The sequence below is a fragment of the Setaria italica genome, chromosome VIII (assembly GCF_000263155.2).
Source record: "Setaria italica strain Yugu1 chromosome VIII, Setaria_italica_v2.0, whole genome shotgun sequence".
Lineage (NCBI taxonomy): Eukaryota > Viridiplantae > Streptophyta > Magnoliopsida > Poales > Poaceae > Setaria > Setaria italica.
The window spans coordinates 30,140,323-30,163,613 of NC_028457.1; the positions used below are offsets into that span (position 1 = coordinate 30,140,323).

Below are 23,291 nucleotides of genomic sequence, written 5' to 3' on the forward strand. Positions count from 1 at the left end.
GAGTCCAACACAAAAAATATGATGGAAGAAATAGCATGTAATAATGCCACAGCCACACACACACAAAATTCAGCAACAAGAGTAGATTTTGCATCATTCTGTTGTCTTATTGACAGTATTGTTCTTGGGTCTAAATGGTCCAAAGTTACTTTGTGGTGCCAAATATATTTGTTACCTAGGTAGATATTTAGCAGGAATCATGCACTGGGCAGAAACACAGAAACCACTTCACAAAACATAAGTATCACTTGCAGAGGATGTGATAATACATAGCCACGGAAATTTGCAGATAAAACTTCATTTCTTCTGGTTGTTAGTTGACAAAAAACCACTTCACGTAAAATTGACAAAAAAGCGAAGAAAAAGATAAAAATTCAGTGCAAAAGCTATTCATCCTAGTTGTTGGTTTTTTCTTCGTTATTTGCCAATTTCATATACAATAAAAGAAATTGTGTTTGATCTTGACAGTCTGTATGATTATGAAACATCAGCTCTCCGACATATGGTAACTTTTTTAGGAATTGTTCAAAACTTCTACTTATGTTTTAAGGGGTTGTTTTCATGTATCCACGTAGGATTGTTACCCACCTAATAAACCCTTTCAAATCAAAGAATACAAAACAAAAACTGATGGAATTGTTCAAAACTTCTACATATGCTTATTAATCTATAAAGTCTATTTTTACGTTGCTGACAGCAGTAGGCACTAGGCAGAGCAAGGCTTGAATGGAATATGCTAACAGCAAGAACCAGCTGTCCTCATCCCCACATGCCTCCCAATGCTCCCCTTAGCAGCAACCCCTGTCTCCACACTGCTGCCATATCTCTGTCCCACCCAGTCTAAGACGGCAGGACGCCTTTCATGTACAACACGCCTTGTCACCTAGGTGATGCTTATGTGCCTTAAGAAAGGGTGACATGCCTTCTAACACAATTTGCCTCTGCGTCTTGCACAAAAACACTAAACAAGGATACCAACTTATGAGACTAACACATATATACTCTTACACTATCCTAACTTGAAAGAACACAACGTTCTAATCCAGTTCATGGCAACGTCTCTTCTACTGACACAGCACCTTATGTCCTTTGCCCCTTCATATGCCTAGGCCCAACATTGGTACTGATGTCTTGAAAACAACTCTATAAGCACAGGGCTATGCCATTGAAATTTTGAACAAATAATGTGCACTACATGGAACATAAAATTTTGAGAAGTCATCAACTTTCAAACCGAACAAAATTTCCTATTATTGTGTCCCAACAGACACTTCAGGAGAAGCAGATAACGTAGTGCACAATATGTTGGACAGATCAAGAGCTGTTAGACAATTTGGCACACTTCACGTCCGCAACTACTCCATCCCGAAAAATAAGTCATTCTATGATTCAAAATTTATCCCAAAAAATAAGTCATTATACTCAATTTGGCATGTGTGCATGTGCACGTGGCAGTCAATTAGCACCAAATATAGCTAATAAATAGGGGCAATCAAGGTCATTTTATTTCCTTGTTAATCTGTCCTAGAATTCCTTGGGTGACTTGTTTTTCGGGACGGAGGGAGTAGTTGGAGCACCAAAAGCAAGGAAAAATCTAAGACCAATTCGGAGCGTTACTCCAATCCTCTGAATTATAATCCTGCAATACCATCTATACTAATATAATGCCAATGAAATTGGATACAAGTTATCAATGAAGTTAACAGACATTAGGAAAAAGTTGGGGAATCAGTGAAGTTGCATAAATAACGTCGAATGTTAAAAGGTAGTATGTAATACTACCTTATTGAACTATAAATTTATAATGTTTGTTTACTTGAAGAGTTTAAGACTTACCAAAGAATAAATATAATAATCACTTTAAAAACATTGTGCATGGGTAGGTAAAATCTCTGTTATGCAAGCTACAAGATAAGATGGAACTACATACAAGAATAGTCAGTTTTGTTGTGAGCTAAATTTATTTTCTTAGGCACACTTGTAAAATAGGGGACAAATTTCCTTAGAGGTAACACTGCGGATGCACCCCCCTCCCTCCCCCCCCCCAACAAAAAAAAACCCAACTATTATCTTTCTTGGGTTCTCAACATCAGAATTCTATGTGTCACAAAGAGATTCTTCCAGTGCTGCCTCCTTAACTGCAACAACTTCTTCAGCCCTTTCTGCAGCTTCAAGTCTTTGCTTTTCAATTCGTTGGAATGCTGGAGGGTCAGCACCACCTTGTAGTCCACCTGATAGTTTAGCGAACTGGGCAATAATACGAAATGTCAAAAGAAAATGAAATCTGCAAGTCAATGTGCTATGCGCATAGTAGATGTGATTTACCTTATTGTAGCATTTTTCACAAAGTCCATTAGCAAAATGCTCAAAACCTTCTTTACCCTTGTGCTTGCAAAGAATTTCTCCGGATTTGAGTGAACATTTTGAAACAGGCTCTTGATTATATTCATCAGCTGTTGCCAGAAATTCTTCAATCTAACAAAGGGGCATGAAGATATAGGCATACTCACATCTTACGAGAACTGTTTAAGGACATGTTGCTTAACATGCATTAAGAATGACAAAATCAAGCAGTGTATTTTGATAGGGGATGTCTTAATATTGCTTGCTAAGGTTCATACTTGTTTATTACACCATGATGCAGGTTGCAAATCAATAAGTGAACAGTTTTCTCTAGAAGGTAGCAGGACAACGAATACCGATCCAAGAGCATTGCAATACAATTGCATTTGTTTTAGTTCAAACTGATAAAAAGTGTTTCTGAAAGTGTACCTAGTAACTCTGTGTGCGAACAGGCCTAGAATGGCCAAACTAAAGTTATGAATTAACCTTTCTTAAAATATACATTTATACGAACAAACTAAAACCACATGACAAATTTAGGTTGCTTGCCGTTACTGGCCTAGAAAGGACCAGTATCATCTTTTTCTGGGTCTGAGCTTTTTTTCCAAAAATGGAATTTTAAACCATTATCATGAGCTGACAGTTCCTTATGCTACAGAAAAGCAGCTTACAAACAAATGACTCTTTTTATATGAGAACATCACTACATGAGTTACTGTCAGCCATTCACATGTGCACTGTGCCAATAATAAATTGTATAACCAAAAAGGAATTTCAACAGAATGTTATAAACTATTGGTTCATCAAATTTGGAAATTTCATGGAAGAAAGAAGCATACCGTTAGGCTGCCAGAATCTGTACTTTCGAACTCTATCAATCGCTTAGTTAGAGTGGCTTCACAGACATGCACAACAGAAACCTGAGAAACATACAATAGAATCGACACTGTCACTACAATGTTCAGCCATATGCCTATGTCCTACACACAGAAATATGCACAGGCATACATAAAAAAAACAAATTTAAGTTGGCAAAGGAGAACACTAGTATAAGTTATCAAATAAGTTCAAGATATTTCATGAGCATCAGGACATACAACATCTGCCTTGGTGTAATTGTACCCATGAGACAGTGCAGCAATGTATAATGCTGCACCACATAATCCACTTGGCTTCCTCCCAGTCTGCAAGAGAGGAAAAGGTGGTAAGCTTATTCAGCCTTGTGAAACAAGATAAGAGAAACATAGGAAGGAACGCCTGCCTGCATCAAGTCTCGCTTCATGCTAGCTACAATGCGTAAAGCTGTGTCTGAGACAGAATTATCCCTCCTCCCCAACAAACCTAAAATAAACCAATATATTGTAACAAAACCTGAATAATCAGACCCAAGAACATGAATAGAGGAACTAATTCTGGTCAATACCTAGAAGCAAGACCCACAAGGACCTCGTCACCGTAGACATAACCCATATGGCATGTAATTTGCAACATTTGCAAAAAAACAAAACCACTCTACAAATTGTTCCATGGCGCAATTTTCAGTTAGCCATGAGGTGAGGTTAGTTCAGTCTCATATTGCACTGAATGGATTAGCCAAACAAATAGAGGCAATATTTTAATTTGCATATAACCTCTCCAGTGCCAATTTGATAGTCCACCGGGTAATCCAACAGTTCACTTTCAAAACAAAGTGTGAACCCACAAAGCAATGATTTCTTTTTTATTTTGGTACCAATAGCGTTCCACCATTTAGTATAAAAATAGACCCAGGTTGGAATCTCGATGGGTTACTTACACTAAATAACCAAATAAAGCCTAGAACGCACAAGAAAAATTAGCAGCATTGAGTAATATTATATACATATTAAGGGCACATGTAGCTTTTGTGAGTATTGGAGCTGAAATACATGCTATGTGACAATCTTCGGTAGAGTTTCAAGATTAAAATACTTTAATGGGCAAGCCATGATTGACCAGGCAAAATGAGGCTGCTCCCAAGTCCCAACCATCAACAAACCTGGACACTGGCAGTATCTTAGAATATTTGTGCATACCTCAACCCTTTGAACAATTGCTCATACTACATACACAAGAGCAAATGAACAAAATATACAATGCAACAGAATATGTCATCAGCTTACGTTCTGTAAAACGATGGATGAAAAGGCTGGGATCTATAAGCTTTTGAACAATTGGATGATCTGCAAGTAGCAAAACTTGGCAGAGCTGGAGAAAAACAGCACCTAGGACATTACTGAAACAAAATACAGGTGAGCCCCTTCATTGAGTCATACTAGATAAAGGACCAAATAGTTGGGATACTAACACACTTATTTGCAGATAGTCAGAGAAATCGATAAGAATATAAGCTTTCTTACTTTGCCTGGCAAGAAAAGTAGATAAACTGAACATTAGTACTATAATATAGCTTGCTGAAACAAAAATAAAAGGAACCAGAATATACTTTGCAAAACATACCACTAAAAGCATGATTGTGAACGCAGTATTTTCATATTTTGATGATTAAGAAAGAAATAATAAGCTAAATAAGGAATTTAGCAATAATCAATAAACATAAGAGCTTTTGGAAGAAATAGGGTAAGCTTGGAACTTTCACTAGCCTTGCCAAGCCTGGCTAGGAGAGGCTAGCCTTGCCTAACAAAGCAAGGCAATTTTCCTACGGCATGTTTGGTTCCCTCCCTCATCTTTTCTCTATTCTTCTTCTAGAAGCAGACTGCCATTCTTCCCTTGTCCTCTCAATTGGCTAGAGAATCCCTCGACGTGGAACTTGTTCCTAGAGGCAGCAGCATGCTCCTAACAATTAGGGCCCCATTTCCGGCAGCAACAATACCGACATTGATAATGAAAATCTTGGTCCACATAGCGAGCCACTCTGTCTGGAAGGGAAGGTGTTGATTCCAGCATGGGAGCTTCATTCTGCTGAAGAGCGCGGCAAGTCGATCGATCAAGGATGGGAAGGCCTTGATTTCGGTGGAAGATCTCAATTTTAATGATTTCCACGATCTGCACCTCGTGCTGTCTGATTTCAGAATGGAACGCTTCGGTTCAAGGCAGGGACTCTGTTCTGGCGACGACAAACTCAATTCACGCCATGAACCGATGGATCTGACAGGAAGGTCATCGATTCCACGGGGGAGCTCAACCAGGCAGGAGAACAGTTGGCAGGGGCTCCTTTGCTTCCGAGAGGAATGAGGAGAGCAAGCAAACCTTGCCCGTGCAGGGAGACGATTCAACTCGCCCACCCAGGCAACGAAATCCTTGCTAAGTTGGTCAAGCTCGCCGGGCAAAGCAAGTTTTCTCTCTCCCTACAAAACGGGTTGTTAGATTGATCTCTTTCCCGATTGGCCCAAAGGCCAATCAGGACCTTGATCTGCGCCCTGATCGGGGGCGCTTACCCTATCAATGGGTAGTGGGCCCCTGTCGCGCTGCGCTATATAAACAGGGTGGGGTACCCGGCTCGGCTCACGAGGTTCGCCGCAGCCAGCCGTCCCACCGACACACCTACCGATCTAGGTTGCGCAGTAGCGGCGGGAAGCACCACTGCCACCTCACCGGCGACCGGACTGCACTGCGCGTCGCTGCCTTGCGCAGACTACACCAACCGAACCCGCGATGGCCAGCAGCTCTGCTGCTCCCACCCCTAGGGGTGAAGGTACCCCAATTCCCGCTCTCTCACACTAGGCACCCACCAGGAACTCCTTGCTCACTCATGTCTCTCTCGAACCCGACTAGATGTACTCTAGTGATCCTAGGCTAGGCCCTAACAATGGTATCAGACACCTCCTAGAAGCTACTCTAGATCGGGAAAAGAATCAGATCGAGAAAAAGAAGAGGAAAGAAAAGCAAAAGAACCAAAACCCTAACCCTAACCCTAGATCTAAAGCAAGGGAGACACGGGACCACTTACCTGCTGTCGCCTTCACCGCCGCCGGCCATCGCCGGCGAGTGGCAAAGGCCGGCCGAGCCTCGGGCTCGCCGGAGAAAAGGCTCACCCGAGCCGCCGGAGCTTCCGCTCGGGGCCCGGGGGGCGCAAAAGCACCACTACAGGACCGCTCGACGGCGGCGCGCCCAACCCTCGGGGTGGACGCGCGCACCGGCGAGGGGGCCCGTGGTGGCGCCGGCCCTTCTTCTTCTTCATCTAGATCTCGAACTTTCGGGTCTTTTTGGAGAGAAGAAGGGGGAAGGCTAGAAAAGAAAAGAGGGGGAGGAGGGGGCTGCCGCGGCCGTGCGCCGGCGGGGCCATCCCTCCACCGCCGCCGCCGGCCATCGCCGGGCGCGGGAGAGAAAGCCCCGCCGCCGCCGCCGCGGCGAGAGCGAGCGGAGAGAGCGCGCGGGGGAGAAAGACGAAATGGCCTAGGGTTTGAGGGAGCCGGCCGACGGTCGGGTTTTGTTCCGCCGCAAATGGCGCCTGGCCGTCGGATCTGGACGGACGGCTCAGGATGAACGGGCCGCCTTTTGGCCCAGGCGGGACGCGGCGGCAGGCCGCTTTCGCGGCCCAGGCCCAGGTTGCGGCCTGCGCGCGCGCGCCGCGCGCGAGGCCGGCGTCAAGCCGCCTTCGCGGGCCGTTTTCGTGCGCCGCGTTCACGGGCCGCCTGCGCCGCGTTCGCGGGCCGCCTGCGTCGCGCGAGCGGGCCGCGCGCGGCAACGGGCTGTGGGCCGTTTTCGCGCGTGGGCCGGTTTTCGCGTTTTGAACAGTAACCTTTGTTTTTTTGTTTTTTCTATTTTCAGAAGCATTTAATTAATAGTTTTTGCACAGTTTTAGTCTCTAATTCAATTTGAACCAACGGGATAATTTGTATTAGAGATTAATAAAGTTTTGTACAGTGTTTTGCTTCTGAAAATAGATTTATTTCACAGTTTCCGCTGCAAAAGTCATATTTATTGCTCTATTTAAATTTAATTTGAACCAACGAGATAATTAAATTTTGTGAGAGCATGATAAAGTTAATTAGATCATGGTGCTGTTATTTTCTGACCAACGTTGTTAATAACTGTATCATGATTTAAAAAGTTATTTTGATGCTTTTATTTCTATTTCTGCCCAACGGTGATATAGTTTTAAATTGCATCAACAGTTGTATGTTTTATTTTTTGACCAACGTTGGAAATGACTCATGCAATTGTCGTTATGATCTCACTTATGGATTGTGAATTTCAGGATCATTCAACTTAATGGCGTGTCTCAAAGAGATACCCATTCTCAAAGGCAACAACTACACAGAATGGAGGAAGAAGATTGAGTTCTCCTTCGTTTGTGGAGAAGTTGACTGGGTGCTGACCACACCACAGCCACAAGCTCCACAGAAGCCAGTGAGGGCTGATGGTGATGATGATGCTGCATGGCAGCAAAAGGAGAGGGACTATGCTCCACTGGAATTGGCATACACCCTTGAAAACAAACAGTGGACCACTGCCAACAAGAAATGTATGGCTTTGGTAAAGAATACGATTGAGCCTGCCATTTTGGGCTCGATCGCAGAGTGTGACTCCGTTTCAGAGTACCTCGACAAGATAAGGAATCAGTTCACTGGTTCCTCAAAGATATATGCTACTCAGCTGTTCAAGCAGCTGGCCACAGAGAGGTACAATGGCGGAGGGACTGGCATAAGAGATCACATCATGAGGATGTATAACTTGGCAGCACAGCTGAAGCCTATGGATCTTGAGCTCAAGCCTGGGCACATTATGCATTTGGTTTTTGCTTCTCTGCCTAAAGAGTTTGACACTTTTGTTGTCAATTACAACATGCAGCCAGAACAGTGGGACATGGAGAAAATGATCGCCATGTGCGTGCAGGAAGAGGACAGACTTAGATCCTCACATGGTGGCTCATTACACTATGTTAAGGATAACAGGAAAAAGATTGCTAACCTCTCTTTCAAGGCACGTGGAAAAGCTCCTATGCAACAGAATCACCAAAAGCTTCTCCCAGTAGACAAAGACCAATGTCTACATTGCAAGAAAAAGGGGCACTTCAAGAAAGACTGTCCCGACTGGTTAAAGTCAATAATGGCAAAAAGAGGTGAGAATACTATTTCTTTTGTAAATGAATCCTTGTATACACAGTATTCGAAATCTACTTGGTGGATTGACTTAGGTGCAACTGTTCATGTTGCAAATTCTTTACAGGGATTCCATTCGACGAGGACTACGCAAAGAAGCGAAAGATGCGTTGAAGTCGCAAATGGAGTCCAAGCAGAAGTTGAAGCTGTTGGCGATGTCTCTTTAGAGCTAGTTGATGGTTTCATGCTTGTACTTAAAGATGTGCTTTATGTTCCCTCATTACACAGAAACTTAATAAGTATTTCACGTTTGGACCATGATGGTTATGAATGTCATTTTGGTAATGGAAAGTGTGCCATTTGGTTCGATAATGCATGTGTTGGTGTTGCCATCCTTCACAATGAGTTGTATTTATTATCATTACGTGAAAAAGTTAATTCTGTGTGTGATGTGAATATGACTGTATCCTCGTCAGAGAAAGAAACAAAGAAAAGAAAGAGAACTCATGAAACATCGTCGAAATTATGGCATTGTCGTTTAGGCCATATTTCGAGGGGGAGAATAGAAAGACTAGTTAAGAATGAAATTCTTCCTCAATTAGAGTTCTCAGACTTAGAACAATGCGTTGATTGCATTAAAGGAAAATTTGTAAAGCAAATTAAAAAAGGCGCTAAACGTAGCACAGGAATTTTAGAGATAATCCACACTGATATTTGTGGACCTTTTCCTGTGAAAAGTGTGGATGGCTATGACTTGTTCATAACATTCACAGATGATTACTCCCATTACGGTTATATTTATCCTATCAAAGAAAGATCAGAAGCGTTGGATAAATTTAAGATATTTAAAGCTGAAGTAGAAAATCAGCATAACAAAAGAATCAAAATAGTAAGATCCGACCGTGGGGGGGAGTACTATGGTCGGCATACCCCATTCGGCCAAGTTCCTGGACCTTTTGCAAGGTTCTTGCAGGAAAATGGCATAGTAGCCCAGTATTCAATGCCGGGCGAACCTCAGCAAAATGGAGTAGCTGAAAGGCGTAACCGTACACTGATGGATATGGTGCGCAGCATGATGAGCTATTCCACCTTACCATTGGGACTGTGGATGGAGGCACTGAAGACCGCCATTCACATTCTTAATAGAGTACCAAGTAAGTCGGTGCCCAAAACACCGTACGAACTATGGACAGGAAGAGTACCCTCACTAAACCACTTACGTGTGTGGGGGAGCCCAGCTGAGGCCAAAGTGTTTAACCCAAACATCGGGAAACTAGATCCCAAAATAGTAAGTTGCCACTTCATTGGCTACCCGGAAAAATCAAAGGGTTTTCGTTTCTACTGTCCAGACAGATTCACAAAGTTTGTAGAAACGAGACAGACGATTTTCTTAGAGGATGAGATGGTGAGGGGGAGCATGGTAGCTCGAGAAATTCATCTTGAGGAGAAGCGGGTGTGTGCACCTAATCCGATGATTCAGGAACCATACTTCTCACTACCTATTATTCCCGCACCGATAGTTCCTGAGGTCGTGGTGCAAGCACCTGCTACAGTCCCTGATATTGTGGTGCAAGCACCTACTGTGATTCCACCCGTGGAAACGATGAGTGAAGTTTTGGAACCTGTCCTTCAGGAGCCAACCGAACCCATCGTTGCACACGAGGAAGAGTTACAGCAGCCACCTCAGAATAGTGTGCCACAAGCAGAGGCACAGAATATGCCTGAAAGTGAGGGGCCTAGAAGGTCTCAAAGGGTCAGAAAATCAGCCATCCCTGATTGTTATAAAGTTTATAACACAGAAGAAGTTCATATAGAAGGTGATCCCACTTCATATGAAGAAGCCATGAAAAGTGTTCACTCATCGAAATGGCTAGAGGCCATGGAAGATGAGATGAAATCGATGAGTTCCAACAATGTTTGGGAACTTGAGGAGATTCCTAAAGGAGCCAAAACAGTAGGCTGTAAATGGGTCTACAAGACTAAACGTGACTCCAAAGGGAATATAGAAAGGTATAAGGCGAGACTTGTGGCAAAAGGCTTTACACAAAGAGAAGGAATAGATTATAATGAGACTTTCTCTCCTGTCTCATGTAAAGACTCCTTCAGAATCATAATGGCACTAGTTGCGCATTTTGATTTAGAGTTACATCAGATGGATGTAAAGACGGCATTCCTAAATGGGGATTTAGAAGAAAACGTCTACATGAAACAACCAAAGGGTTTTGTCATGGAAGACAAAGAGCATATGGGATGTCGTCTAAAGAAATCCATTTACGGATTAAAGCAAGCCTCTAGACAGTGGTATCTAAAGTTTAATGATATAATAAAGAAATTTGGGTTTCAAGAGAATATAGAGGACAATTGTGTCTATGCAAAGTTCAAAAATGGGAAATACATTTTCCTAATCCTGTATGTGGATGATATTTTGCTTGCAAGCAGTGATATCAGTCTACTGCAAGAGACAAAGAAGTTCTTGTCCTCAAACTTCGATATGAAGGATCTTGGTGAAGCAACATATGTTTTGGGCATAGAAATTCACCGAGATAGATTGAATGGGGTTCTAGGGTTATCGCAAAAGGCATATTTAGAAAAGGTTCTAAAGAAGTACAATATGCATGCGAGTAAAGCCACACCTGCTCCTATAGTCAAGGGCGACAGTTTTGGGAATTTTCAATGTCCCAGGAACCAGTACGAGATCGATCAAATGAAAGCGGTTCCATATGCTTCAGCTGTTGGAAGCTTACAGTATGCCCAAGTGTGCACTCGCCCTGACTTAGCTTTTGTCACCGGGGTTCTCGGTAGATATCAAAGTAATCCAGGTATAGAACACTGGAAAATGGTAAAGAAGGCGTTGCGCTACGCGCAAGGCACAAAAGAACTCATGCTTACATATAAAAAGATCTGATTCCCTAGAGATAAAAGGGTATTCAGATGCAGACTTTGCGGGAGACAAAGATGATAGAAAATCCACGTCTGGATACGTATTCACTCTCGCAGGAGGAGCTATCTCATGGAGAAGCTCAAAACAGAAAGTAACTGCATCATCGACGATGCACGCAGAATTCATAGCATGTCATGAGGCCACGGGGCAGGCAATGTGGCTAAAGAAATTCATACCCGGATTGAGAGTGGTTGACTGTATTCACAGACCACTAAAGATGTACTGCGATAATGAACCAGCAGTATTCTACGCTCACAACAACAAATCAAGCAATGCTTCCAAAGCCATTGAGATAAAGTTTTACGTTGTGAAAGACAGAATCCAGGATCACACTATAAGTCTCGAGCATATAAGAACAAAAGATATGCTTGCGGATCCGCTCACGAAAGGCTTACCTCCCAATGTGTTCAGGGAACACTTAGCCGGCATGGGTTTAAGGGAAAGCCTATAATTCCTGGATTGGATAAGGCCCAAAAGAAACAGAATTGTTTCAAAATAGAGAGGTGTGTTGTAGCTGTTGATTCTATCGGCAATCAAGCTGTGACGATGAAACATGCTCTACATATTAATCTACGATGAAACGAATAAAAATGAAAAGTACAAAGCTAAAAGTAAATGATGAGATCAAGGGGGAGAATGTTAGATTGATCTCTTTCCCGATTGGCCCAAAGGCCAATCAGGACCTTGATCTGCGCCCTGATCGGGGGCGCTTACCCTATCAATGGGTAGTGGGCCCCTGTCGCGCTGCGCTATATAAACAGGGTGGGGTACCCGGCTCGGCTCACGAGGTTCGCCGCAGCCAGCCGTCCCACCGACACACCTACCGATCTAGGTTGCGCAGTAGCGGCGGGAAGCGCCACTGCCACCTCACCGGCGACCGGACTGCACTGCGCGTCGCTGCCTTGCGCAGACTACACCAACCGAACCCGCGATGGCCAGCAGCTCTGCTGCTCCCACCCCTAGGGGTGAAGGTACCCCAATTCCCGCTCTCTCACACTAGGCACCCACCAGGAACTCCTTGCTCACTCATGTCTCTCTCGAACCCGACTAGATGTACTCTAGTGATCCTAGGCTAGGCCCTAACACGGGTATCCTTGCCAGGCTAGGTGAAACAGTAACGAGCTAGACTGCTAAGCATGCCCATAGATGATGTTATTACTCATGCTTCATGGAGCCTGTATTAGGCAATAGAAACAAAAAAGTAAAAAAGGTCTAACAAATCCTGGCTGCTAAGAACTCAGCAGTAGAAAATTTAGTAAATCGTAACCTTAGGTTCCAATGATAGGGCATTCTTTAAAAACTGTACAACAAATATGCAGGGAACATGTACATTTTGCTTACTTGGAGGAATGCATCACATATTAACAAAGCCTCTTGAATGAGTTTGAGATGCATTTATGAGGCCTGAAAAAGCTTACTTTGTGTTATAATTTAGGCATTTAAAATGTTGTAATCCTTATGGACCGCTGAGATGAAGCTTCTGAAGGTTAAGTGTTTATTTTTCTAATGGATATAATAGAAGTAAAACCTGTATGAGCTTTTTGAAAAACAGAAGGGGAGATAATATAACATTAACTACTAGTAGTCCCATCAAAAGTAGCCAGGGTGGAAACAAATTGCAGAACAAATGGCCATATTTGATCAGAAGTTAGCAGAATACACAAAAATATTTCTGAAGTTCCATTAAGTACTGGCCGGTGGTAGCATATACCGGCAGGCAATGTAAAGGCAAGCAGCTGCAACATGGGTTGTTCTACGCCCCCTTGTAAAATTAGGGTCAATAGCTAGCTGCACTTAAAAAAGAAGCAGCATCAAAATCGTGATGGTGCATTCCATTTAAACAACATGACTATTGACTGATAATAGAAATATAGACCAATATAGACCTTATAGAAGCAATAAGCCTTGCTAATGATAGTTTCTCCACCGCTGACATGTAAGTTATTGATGATCTGACTAATCTCATCCTTCCCTGTAAAATAAAGTATAAAAATTACTTCACAGAGTAACACGAAAAGTAAAATAAATAAAAGCCTAAAGATTAATACCTTTCTCTAAGATCCTTTCACGGGACATTGAATAGTGAGAACCGATGTTTGCCAGAATACTTCCAGCCAAGCGGCTCTGTATAGCCCCCAAAACATTTTAATCTGAGCAATGGGTAAATGGAAAAGAAAAGCCCAAATATTACAAAGCATGGAGGCAAAACCCACCGTCCCTGAGGGATCTTTAACAAAAGTAGGCTCGTCAGTGTATATTTCCTCATCAAGAACCTTTCCACATGTACCGCAGCATCTGATCATCAAACATGTCAGTTAACGTACCAACAAACAAGCACAAGAGCACCAATTGCTTTGTGAAAATCTAATGGTTAACCATTAACAGAGCAGTAAATAAGGCCATAAATCTTGTGCATATGTTTTCTTTGTGAAAATGTAATGTAAACACAATACATTTTTTTTCGAAACTCATGTTTCTACTTCAACCTTGTGCATACGTTTTCTTTGAGTTTTCCTATATGAATTATGAAATTTGGCACATAAATCCAAGAAACACTATCTTATGTACAATTCTAAATTCTAATATCCAGACAATTCATTTATGTCTATTCAGATACCATTTTATTTTACCATATCAAAATATTTTATGATGTGAGGGAGTGAAAGGTACAAGAAAGATAATTTTTTTCTATTAAAACAACCGTTTCATAAAAGCGAATGTGAGGCACTAGATAACGACGTGTCAACCATCGTAGCAGATGTTGCCTATATTGGACACTAATGCAGCCATCAGTCTTAGCAATGCCATTTTACCTAATGCAAAACTTCTCCAGTGTAACAAAAAGCCACTAATCGACATCCATGTTTGATTTAACTAAGGCAAAAATGGTTAACTGCCAACTGCAAGTTTTTGAGTTCTTCTCAAGTACAAGTTTCCAATTTTTTATATATAAATACTAGCATCAAACTTTACAACGCAATTGCACTTATTGAAATTCTGCGGATCAAAAGTTTCTAGCTTTATTTCAAGGAACATAGTGTTGGCTCCAGTTCAAAAGATCAAACAGGAAAAGGCAAGAAGTTGCACGCAATGGTTCTTTAGACTGAAACGCCTGTGCAACCCAGAAGTGAAATGCCCAGGTTACTGTTAAAAATTACAATGCATGGTTAAACGACAGTGCAGTGGTAAGGTACTGCAGTCCAACAACAGTGACTGGCACCATAAGACGTGATGAGCCTGGTAAACAAAAATTACGACTACAAGCACCGGCACCGGTGCACTAAAAGTACCAGTGAATGAAGACTGAAGAGCTTGCCCTTAGTACAGAATGGCAACTAAAGAACAAAAGAGGGCCTCCAATTAACATGTTAGCATGGTTTTGGTTTTCAGTAAGACTAAACTGAATGGCACATATGTGCACTGAAAGGTTTCGATCGAAATTAAAGCAGAATTTCATGACAACACTTTTTGGAGTTCAAAGCTGGAGAACGCCGCACAATTGGGGGGTTTACTTCACAGACAGCATGTCTACAGTCTACTACAGAAGAGAATATATAGCAAAAGAAGTTAGCATGGTTTTGAACTTCAGGTACACCAACAGGGTAGCACATATGCACCCTACAAGTTTCAAACATTTGCCCTTTACAGTCTCGAGTCAAGTCAGACGTCAAAAGAGGCGATTCAGGGGAAGAAGCTTCATAGTTCCTACAGAAGAACTTCAGGAAGAGCAGCAGGGTCAAGCTCGTAGAAGCCATGGAGCTTGCCGCCATTCTCTTTCGTAAGGCGGAACGACGGTATCTGATGAGAAAATCTCAGGTTCTCTTTCCTTGGTACCTCCAGTGCTCCCTTCTGCACATCAGGCTTGAACACAGAGATGTAGCCATCGACTTTGGTCAGGAAAGCAAACAGTGTGCTAGTTTCAGTGCACATCTTGATCTCGCCAGTAGCATAATCGGCAGGACAATCTTTACAGGAAGGAACCCAGCCGGGTGCCCAATTCTTGTATATGGCCCAGACCTCACCTGCCTTTGGAGCAATCTTGACCTGACGGCCTGGACCAATTTGGCACCTGGTTATGACTAAATGGGAGAAGGCACAGGTCTCATGATGCTCAGAAGTCGTATTCCGCATCCCAAATTTACCACAGCTCACAGGGATGTCCTGCTCCAACCAATGTTTATCTATCCCTCGCGGGCAAACCTTCAGCCAGGTCAAATGTACTTTGAATGGTTCCTTCTCAACTTTGTTTATCCAACCATAGAGGTTGGGGAACATATCAGTACTGCTGTACAGAGCCCAAACTTGTCCATGCTCAAATTTCTCACTCGAACGGTCTTCGTCGAAATTGTGGAATTCAGAATCAGGATATGCAACACCAACAGACTCAGTGACTTTTTTCTTGCTGAGATCCATGTAAGAGTCCAGAGTAGTGGAAGGAAACGCTGCGCCAAAGTCACATGGAAGAGCTGCAGTGTCTAGTTCCAGTAACCCTCCCACCCCTGCATTTTCCTTTTCATTTGTTCTATAACATGGGATACTGTGAGAAAAACGAAATAGCTCACTTGATGGTATCAAAATACGGGGTCTGTCCTTAACTTCTGCAAATAGACTCACAAAGCCTTCTATTCTGACCAAGGGGGAAACGACGATACCAACATTCATTGAGACATTGGAAACTTCCACAACATCATAGCTAAAGGGTTGATGGTTATCTGTGTCCGAGCTCTGCTGCAAACTCAACTCTTTGTAAAGAGCCCAAATCTCACCCTGCTTAGGACGAATTTCAAATGAATTCCCATTTTTCCCTTTTCCCCATGAAACTCTATGAGATAAGTACATGGATGGGTCTTGCAGTACATATGTTTCTCCTAAGCAAAAGCTTCCACAGGCAGCAGGTAGTTCTTCACGAGTCCATCTGATCTCTTGTTCACTCATTGTGTTCTGCTCCAGCCAAGTTAACTGAACTTTATGATTGGAAGCATCAACGTGATTTATCTGAGCATAAACTCTTGGCATGAAATCATGATCATCATAAATTGCCCAGATTTGATTAGCTGCTATCATGTTAACATCTCTTAACTTTCCAAAATCAAAGAAGTCTGGACACTCATAGGTAATCACAGGATTGTCATGCATCTGATTAGCAATGTCCGTCCCTTCCTTCTTGTACTTATGCTCACTGCCTTTATGTGTTGCATTTCCTTCATCTTGGCTGTCCACTGTGCTGGGAGCTTGTTCGGCAACTTGATTCTCAGTGCCAGCAACATTATCATTACACGTTTTATCATAACTTGAATTAGCATCAGTGACTGAATTGTCCTTCCTTTGCTTCTTGTTGCTACAAGAATCCCTGCTGCAGCTGCTGTCAGCACATTCATAGGTAATCACAGGACTGACATGCATCTGATCAGCAATATCTGTCCATTCCTTGTACTTTTGCGGACTCCCTTCTTGTGTTGCAGTTCCTTCACCTTGGCTGCTCACTGTGCTGGGAGCACTTTCAGCAGCTTGATTGCCAGCGCCAGCAAAATTATCATTATACACTTTATCATCATTCGGATTAGCATCAATGAGTGAGTTGTCCTCTGTTTGCCTCTTATTGTTACAAGAGTCCCTGCGGCTGCTGTCAGTGCACTCATAGGTAATCACAGGATTTCCATGCATCTGATTAGCAAAATCTGTCCCTTCCTTGTATTTTTGCTGCCTCTCTTCTTGTGTTGCATTTCCTTTATCTTGGCTGTCTGCTGTCCTGAGAACATGTTCGACAGCTTCATTGTCCATGCCAGCAACATTATCATTACAAATTTTATCACCACTCGGAATAACATCAGCGAGTGAGTTGTCCTTCTCGTTCTTTTGCCTCTTATTGTTACAAGAGTCCCTGCTGCCGTCAGTGAACTCATAGGTAATCACAGGATTGCCATGCATCTGACTAGAAATGTTAATATCTGCAACTTCCTTCTTGTACTGACTGCCTCCATGCGTTGCATCTCCTTCATCTTGGAAGTCCACTGTGCTGGGAAGATCTTCGGCAGCTTGATTGCCAACACCAGGAACATCATCATTATACATTTTATCCTCAATTGAATTAACATCAGCAAGTGAACTGTCCTTACTTTGCCTCTTACGGTTACAAGAATTCCTGCTGGGGCTGCTGTCAGCACAATCATCTTGCTTCCTCTTGCCTAATCTCTGAAGATTGCAGGACCCTGCAGCATTTAGAACTGTAGATGGATCTTCTCTACTCAAATTCTGGTTGGCAACAATGTTATGATCTAGAGACTCTAGCATCACGCTTCCAGTTGTACCTTTGTCCGCAGAAGCTGACGAAGAGTGAGTTTCATTCACTGCAGAACACTGAACTACATTGCTTCTTGCCTCTGAACTGACTTCCCCATAACCACCTGAGCTTCCATCACATTTCATAGGTTCATCAGTATGTGTGGGATCCATGCTCCCTCCTGTAGCATGAATCTTACTGAACTGTACCAGTCGGTCAGGGACAACATGTTGCTGACATGAAACCATTTCTTGTGAAACTTGGGAATTCTTTGGTGGAGCTGATAGGAATGTTGAGGGCACAGCCTGCTCATTCAATTTGAATGCAAAGAAGTTTTTCCCACAGTCATCACAGGTGGCCAAAAAGTTCCGTTGGTAGTAGACAAATCGCTTTTGACAGTGCGGACATATGGTCCAGAACACAACTGTCAAATCATATGGTTTCCCATGTCTGGCCACACCACTTCTGTTTGCTAGAGTCGTGTCTGATAGCTGTGTAGCCTGTCGTTTAATGTCATAGCGAGACCGCTTTACATGATCACACAATACCGTATGAGCTTCTGAAACCAACTTGAAAGCAGCTTCAGCACCAGGAAGAGTATTCTTGTTAGGATGAAGCCAAAACACAAGTTCGTCATATTGCTTCTTTATGACCGTGTCATCTGCTGTTACCTCTACTTGGAGAATACCATACCAGTCTAACTGTCTGTTCATCCTTTCCTCTGCTGCACAGTACACTTTACATACAGTTAACAACTGGGATAAGTTCTCAAGCTCTGGATAAAGCCTTTGTGCCTGAAGTGCAACCCTTTGGGCACCAAAAAAATCTCTTTTCTCCAGCTTCTTTAAAGCAATTCTTCTAGCCCGTATGGCTTCTTCTCTATTGAATTCCATCACGCTCTCTAGCAAGTTGGCCCAATCAACCTTACATTTATGCAATAATTATGCAAACAGAACTCTTAGTTCATCAGATCCTGCAGGTATACAAAGAATAATTTTTTTAGTAACAGAAAAAAATGTAGTCCTGACAAAAGTTTAGCTGAAGTCAATAGTTACATAAGGATATTACTATTCATGGAGGTATAGCTTCATCAACCACCTAAATGAATCAAAATTTCAGAGTAGATGAACGAACATTTAAGTTTACTACCAGCAAAAATTAACATGATATAATAGGCAAAGCAATAAAGCACAAACAACAATTTCATGTCTAAGCCTTGTAACTCTGAAATGTGAGAGGACTGGAGCTAGCCTCTATAACTACATGGTAATTAAACCTCAAATTGACCCTGCCATTACTTGTTTCTCATGATGAATTGATCCAAGTTCATTTACGTTTTGAAACTAGCACACGGCAGATCTGATTTACTCATCATTGCAGCATTTCTTGGCTCAACCTCAAAGGAGGCAGGGTTAAATAGGAATAGGTGCATTCAATGGAGTTGCATATGCACACAAAACTAGATATTACACAAATCTCACCAGAAAAGAGTCTTAGATTTGACCAAGTACATAAGCATAAACACAATAAGGGCAAATAGATGAAAATATAGAAACAAAGTCATTATCTTTTACTATTAGGTAAAGCAAATTTATTAGCAGTGGCACTAGCTAAACACATCAGCTCCAGAGGACTCTGCCCTAGGATGCCTGGGGTCACAAGCATGGGACACGGTCACCGCTAATAGATAGGGCTAGCTTTTAAACAGTACAAATCAGCAAAATTTATTAACAGTATTCAGTAAAAAAAATTACTGGTAGCAACACTCCTTTGGACAAAATAGGGTTACCTTTTAAACAGTAAAAATACCTCTTTTGGGGATCTTTCGTGAACAAGTCACTGAGGCTCTGTTTGTTTCCTGGAAATGAATTGCGTCCAGTGAATTGGAGAGGCAATTTCATTTCAGACTGAATTGGAATTAGGCTGAGGTTTCAATTCAGCTGTTCGGATCACATGAGAAACTCAATTTGGAATCCAACTTCATGGGAATTCCAAAGGCTGTTTGGATGCAGTGTTTGGAGAATTGGAATAGAAAGCTAGAACATGATGTAAACTATTTTTTTATAGTTAAAGGGGCAAAGCCCTGTCCATATGCATTGCAACAAGATAAGTGTTAAAGCATTTACAGTTCCAAGTTGCGCAGCATCCATCTAAAAGAAGCTAAGCCTCATACACAACCCCACCAGACTAACAACCCGCATACACACCAGGAACTTGAAAGCATCCCAGGAACATCAGAGACACACTCAAAATCACACACTTTTTCCACCAGTAGCACAATATGAAGTAAACTATGTAAACCTGGAAACTGCAATGGTTTACTTTGTATTCCCACTACCTATTATATGACATTCATTGTACTCGACTACTAAAGCTACCTTTTTAATAAAGAACAAGGACTGGATATCAAGAATATACAGCCCTAGTACCATATTGAAAAAAGGGGAAAATTGCAAACTGCGGAAAAAACTATCTGGATACATCATTAAGAGAGATGTTCAAAACCATGAAACATGTGTGTCACCCGCATTTATGTGTTCTCACAAGTACAACGAAGGGCAACACTAACCACACACATCAAACATATAAACAAGAAATTCAGAGGGGAAAAAGAGCTTTTTTAACAATATCTCAATGCGACCTGCACTACTCTCCAGCCATCAGACCCAATTTCAATTTTCCTGTCGACAAGCAACTCGAACAGGTCAAGTTTGTGCAGGAAAAAGGGTATTTCACTCCCTAGGGTTGAGATAGAGAGCTCAATCACTAGGGACTCCGAGTGAAATCAAACGAAACAGTGATCAAGCAAGTAAGATACGTGCAGAGGGAAGGAATCGTGGGAGGATGCGGCAGCCGAGAGCATCAAAGGAAGACGCCACCACCAAAGGGGAGCGCCTCGCCTTGGTAGAAGCTGGAGGAGAGAGCAATGGCGACGGCCGATTGGAACAGGGGGTAACTAACCGGAGCAGCAGGTGGCGGCCGCCTGAGACGGGTGCCGGAGGGGGAGAGGAGCGACTGGTGGGCGCCGGAGGTAGGCCGGCGACGCGCCGCCGGTGGCGTGGTGCGTGCGGTCAGTGGCCGGTGGGGAGTGGGTATTTGCGCTGGGGAAAATTGGTTACCTCGTATCGCCACTTCCGTCAAATACCACTAAAAAATATCAGCCTAGTAAAATACCATGGAAAGGTGCAGTTCTCAACTAAAAATATCAATTTGTTAAGTTAGACAAAAATGTCCCCAAACCGGTAAGGCGGAGCCTGGCGTGACGCGGATGATGGGCGTGGTGGTGGAGGCCATGGGCGTGGCGCCGCGCTCGAGTAGGTGGATGCGGTGGGCGAGTTGGGTGAGCTGGTCGTGCTGGGCCTCGAGGGCATCCGCCTCCGACGTGGTGCGCGGGTGGTCGATGCAGCACCGCAGCGACGAGTAGTATCCGTCGCCTTCACTGCGGGGTACGGCAACAACGGCGGGTGCCGTGGCGTGGCGGCTCCAGGGCGGCACGGGGTGGACGCCCCCGATGGCGGCATGGGGTGGTGCAGTGTCGGGCGCTCGACCTGGAGCACGCGCACCATGACATCGCGCTTCCTCGACAGCGTTAGGCCATCTTCTCCTCGGTGTAGCGGCGGAACTAGCGCGCCTCCATCATAGCCTCGGGGTGGTGCAGCGTCGGGCGCTCGACCTGGAGCACGCGCACCATGACATCGCGCTTCCTCGACAGCGTTAGGCCATCTTCTCCTCGGTGTAGCGGCGGAACTAGCGCGCCTCCATCATAGCCTCGACCTTCTTGCACTGCAGGCGAAGGATCATGGTCATGGCCTCGCTGGCAGCGCCGCGCTTGGTGTTGAGCTTCGCCTACAGGTCCCCTAGCGCAGCCTACTACCGGGCCAGCGCCTTGCGCAGCGCCGCGGCCTCGTCGCCGATCTCCACGTGCACTGTCGTGTCGGGGGGGCGCCTCGGGTGGCCTAGCGGTCCTCCGCATTTGCGGCAACCTCGCGAGGGACGTGCTTGCCGGGACGGGCGACGGCGGGAAGGCAGAGGAGGTTGGGTGCCCGCAGAGTTGAGGCATTATATCTTGCTTGCACCAAGTTGAGGTATTATTTGTTATCAAATACTAGCGGCTTGTCAAACCGACATAATTAAATACATGTTGCAACAACCTATTTTGAGTGGTAGAATCGGCAAATGGGCTTATGCTCTCATTGAATATGATATGGTTTGTGGACCGTTGAAATCAATGAAATGTCAAATTGTAGCCGATTTTATTGTTGAGCATAGAATTGATGAGCAACTTGATTTAAATGTCGGTTATATTACCGTTACCCCTTGGAAATTGTATTTTGATGGATCAGTTTGCAAGAGTGGCTGCGGCGTTGGTGCGGTGCTTATTTCACCAAACGGAGCTATTTTTGAGTTTCTTAGCTGGTTGGATCACAAGTGTACTAATAATTAAACTGATTATGAGGCTTTGTTATTCAGTTTGGAGATTTTACAAGAGATGGGGGTAAAACATGTTCAAGCTTATGGAGATTCCTTACTGGTAGTACTACAAGTATTCAAGGTATGCCAATGTTTAGATGGGTTTTTAAATGCCTATCTTGATAAATGTCTAGACATCATATCTTGTATGGATGAATTTACTATTTACCATGTATCAAGGGAAGAGAATCTGAGGGCTAATGCTCTATCACAACAAGCGTCTGGTTATAACATTCAAAAATGAAATTTTCATGAGAAAAAGCTGACACTTTACGAAGCCGAGGGTTATGTCCTGGAGGAACCGGTCCAACCGGCCTCCGAAACCGGTCCAACTGGTCTGACCGCCCAGACAGTGTCCGGTGAAATCCCCACTTCGGTCATGGATTGTTCCAAACTTGCTAAGGACGAAGTGGATGACTGAAGAAAATCTCTGATTAATTATTTATAGAATCCTAAGTGTTTAGTTGATAGAAAAATCCGACGGTGGGCACTCAAGTTCATTTTGGTTGATGGTGAATTATATCATCGGATGGTCGATGGTTTACTTTTAAAATGCTTGGATTCTGATTAGGCCATAGTGGCTGTGGCATAGGTACATGAAGGAATTTGTGGTACTGTTGACGCCAGGTTTTGACACGTATGGGATCGGCGTAAAGGGAGGAAAGGATTGGCCGGTACGGTGGATTAAAAGGTTATGATTGGGAATCGGCCGATTGGTGCTACAGTTGGGAATCGGCCGATTAGCGCTACCGTGTTTTGGCGGACGGAGTTGGTGGAGATCGGCCGGTTGGAAGGCTGGAGCGATTGGGTCAGTATGGGCCTAAAATGGGTCAGAGAAAGAAGATAGAGAAAGATTGGTCCATGGGAGTACAATAATCAACTCCGATACGAGTTGTGTTTGTAAATATTCATTTTCATTTAAAATTAGAGATAGATCCTAGTCGGTTAGGAAATCGGTTGTAACAGGCTATAAATAGCCATCTTTAGAGATTTGTAAAGGACACATCAATCAATACAAACAAATCTACTTTTTCATCGTACTTTACTTTCAAGTCGGCGACTTCGCTAATACATCGTTTTCTTTCACGAGTTCGTACGGGTTGGCAGGGCTGCATCGATACGATATCCGGCCGATTCTGTAAGTTCCGTTTATCGAGTAATATCTAAGCTTTAACTTCGGGCGCATCGCTGTTGTTTCGTTTATATTTATTCACCCGTTATCGATATTTACTAG

At 43.4% G+C, this 23,291-nt stretch overlaps 2 protein-coding genes across 2 annotated transcripts in view; both read right to left on the reverse strand.

Annotated features, from left to right (window-relative positions):
* The window catches only part of LOC101764842 (transcription factor IIIB 90 kDa subunit-like), a 14,424-nt gene extending 802 nt beyond the window's left edge, over positions 1 to 13,622 (reverse strand). Inside the window, 11 exon segments of the mRNA XM_012848223.2 lie at positions 2,060 to 2,247; positions 2,326 to 2,475; positions 3,183 to 3,263; positions 3,441 to 3,527; positions 3,605 to 3,684; positions 4,485 to 4,597; positions 4,670 to 4,726; positions 13,019 to 13,095; positions 13,194 to 13,279; positions 13,356 to 13,431; positions 13,521 to 13,622. Of these exon segments, the coding sequence (XP_012703677.1) occupies positions 2,060 to 2,247; positions 2,326 to 2,475; positions 3,183 to 3,263; positions 3,441 to 3,527; positions 3,605 to 3,684; positions 4,485 to 4,597; positions 4,670 to 4,726; positions 13,019 to 13,095; positions 13,194 to 13,279; positions 13,356 to 13,431; positions 13,521 to 13,610 (1,085 nt within the window). The 5' untranslated portion in view covers positions 13,611 to 13,622.
* Positions 13,623 to 14,708: 1,086 nt separating this feature from the next.
* LOC101765238 lies at positions 14,709 to 20,693 on the reverse strand. Its single transcript, XM_004980574.3, has 2 exons — positions 20,549 to 20,693; positions 14,709 to 18,560 (listed from the first exon to the last, which is right to left on the reverse strand). Exon 2 carries the CDS (start codon positions 18,478 to 18,480, stop codon positions 15,013 to 15,015), a length of 3,468 nt encoding a protein of 1,155 aa, XP_004980631.1. The 5' UTR covers positions 18,481 to 18,560; positions 20,549 to 20,693; the 3' UTR covers positions 14,709 to 15,012.
* Between the last annotated feature and the right edge of the window lie 2,598 nt (positions 20,694 to 23,291).

Coding starts and splice junctions, on each gene's coding strand:
- LOC101765238 (XM_004980574.3), bottom strand. CDS start 18,480: ATGGAATTCAATAGAGAAGAAGCCATACGGGCTAGAAGAATTGCTTTA.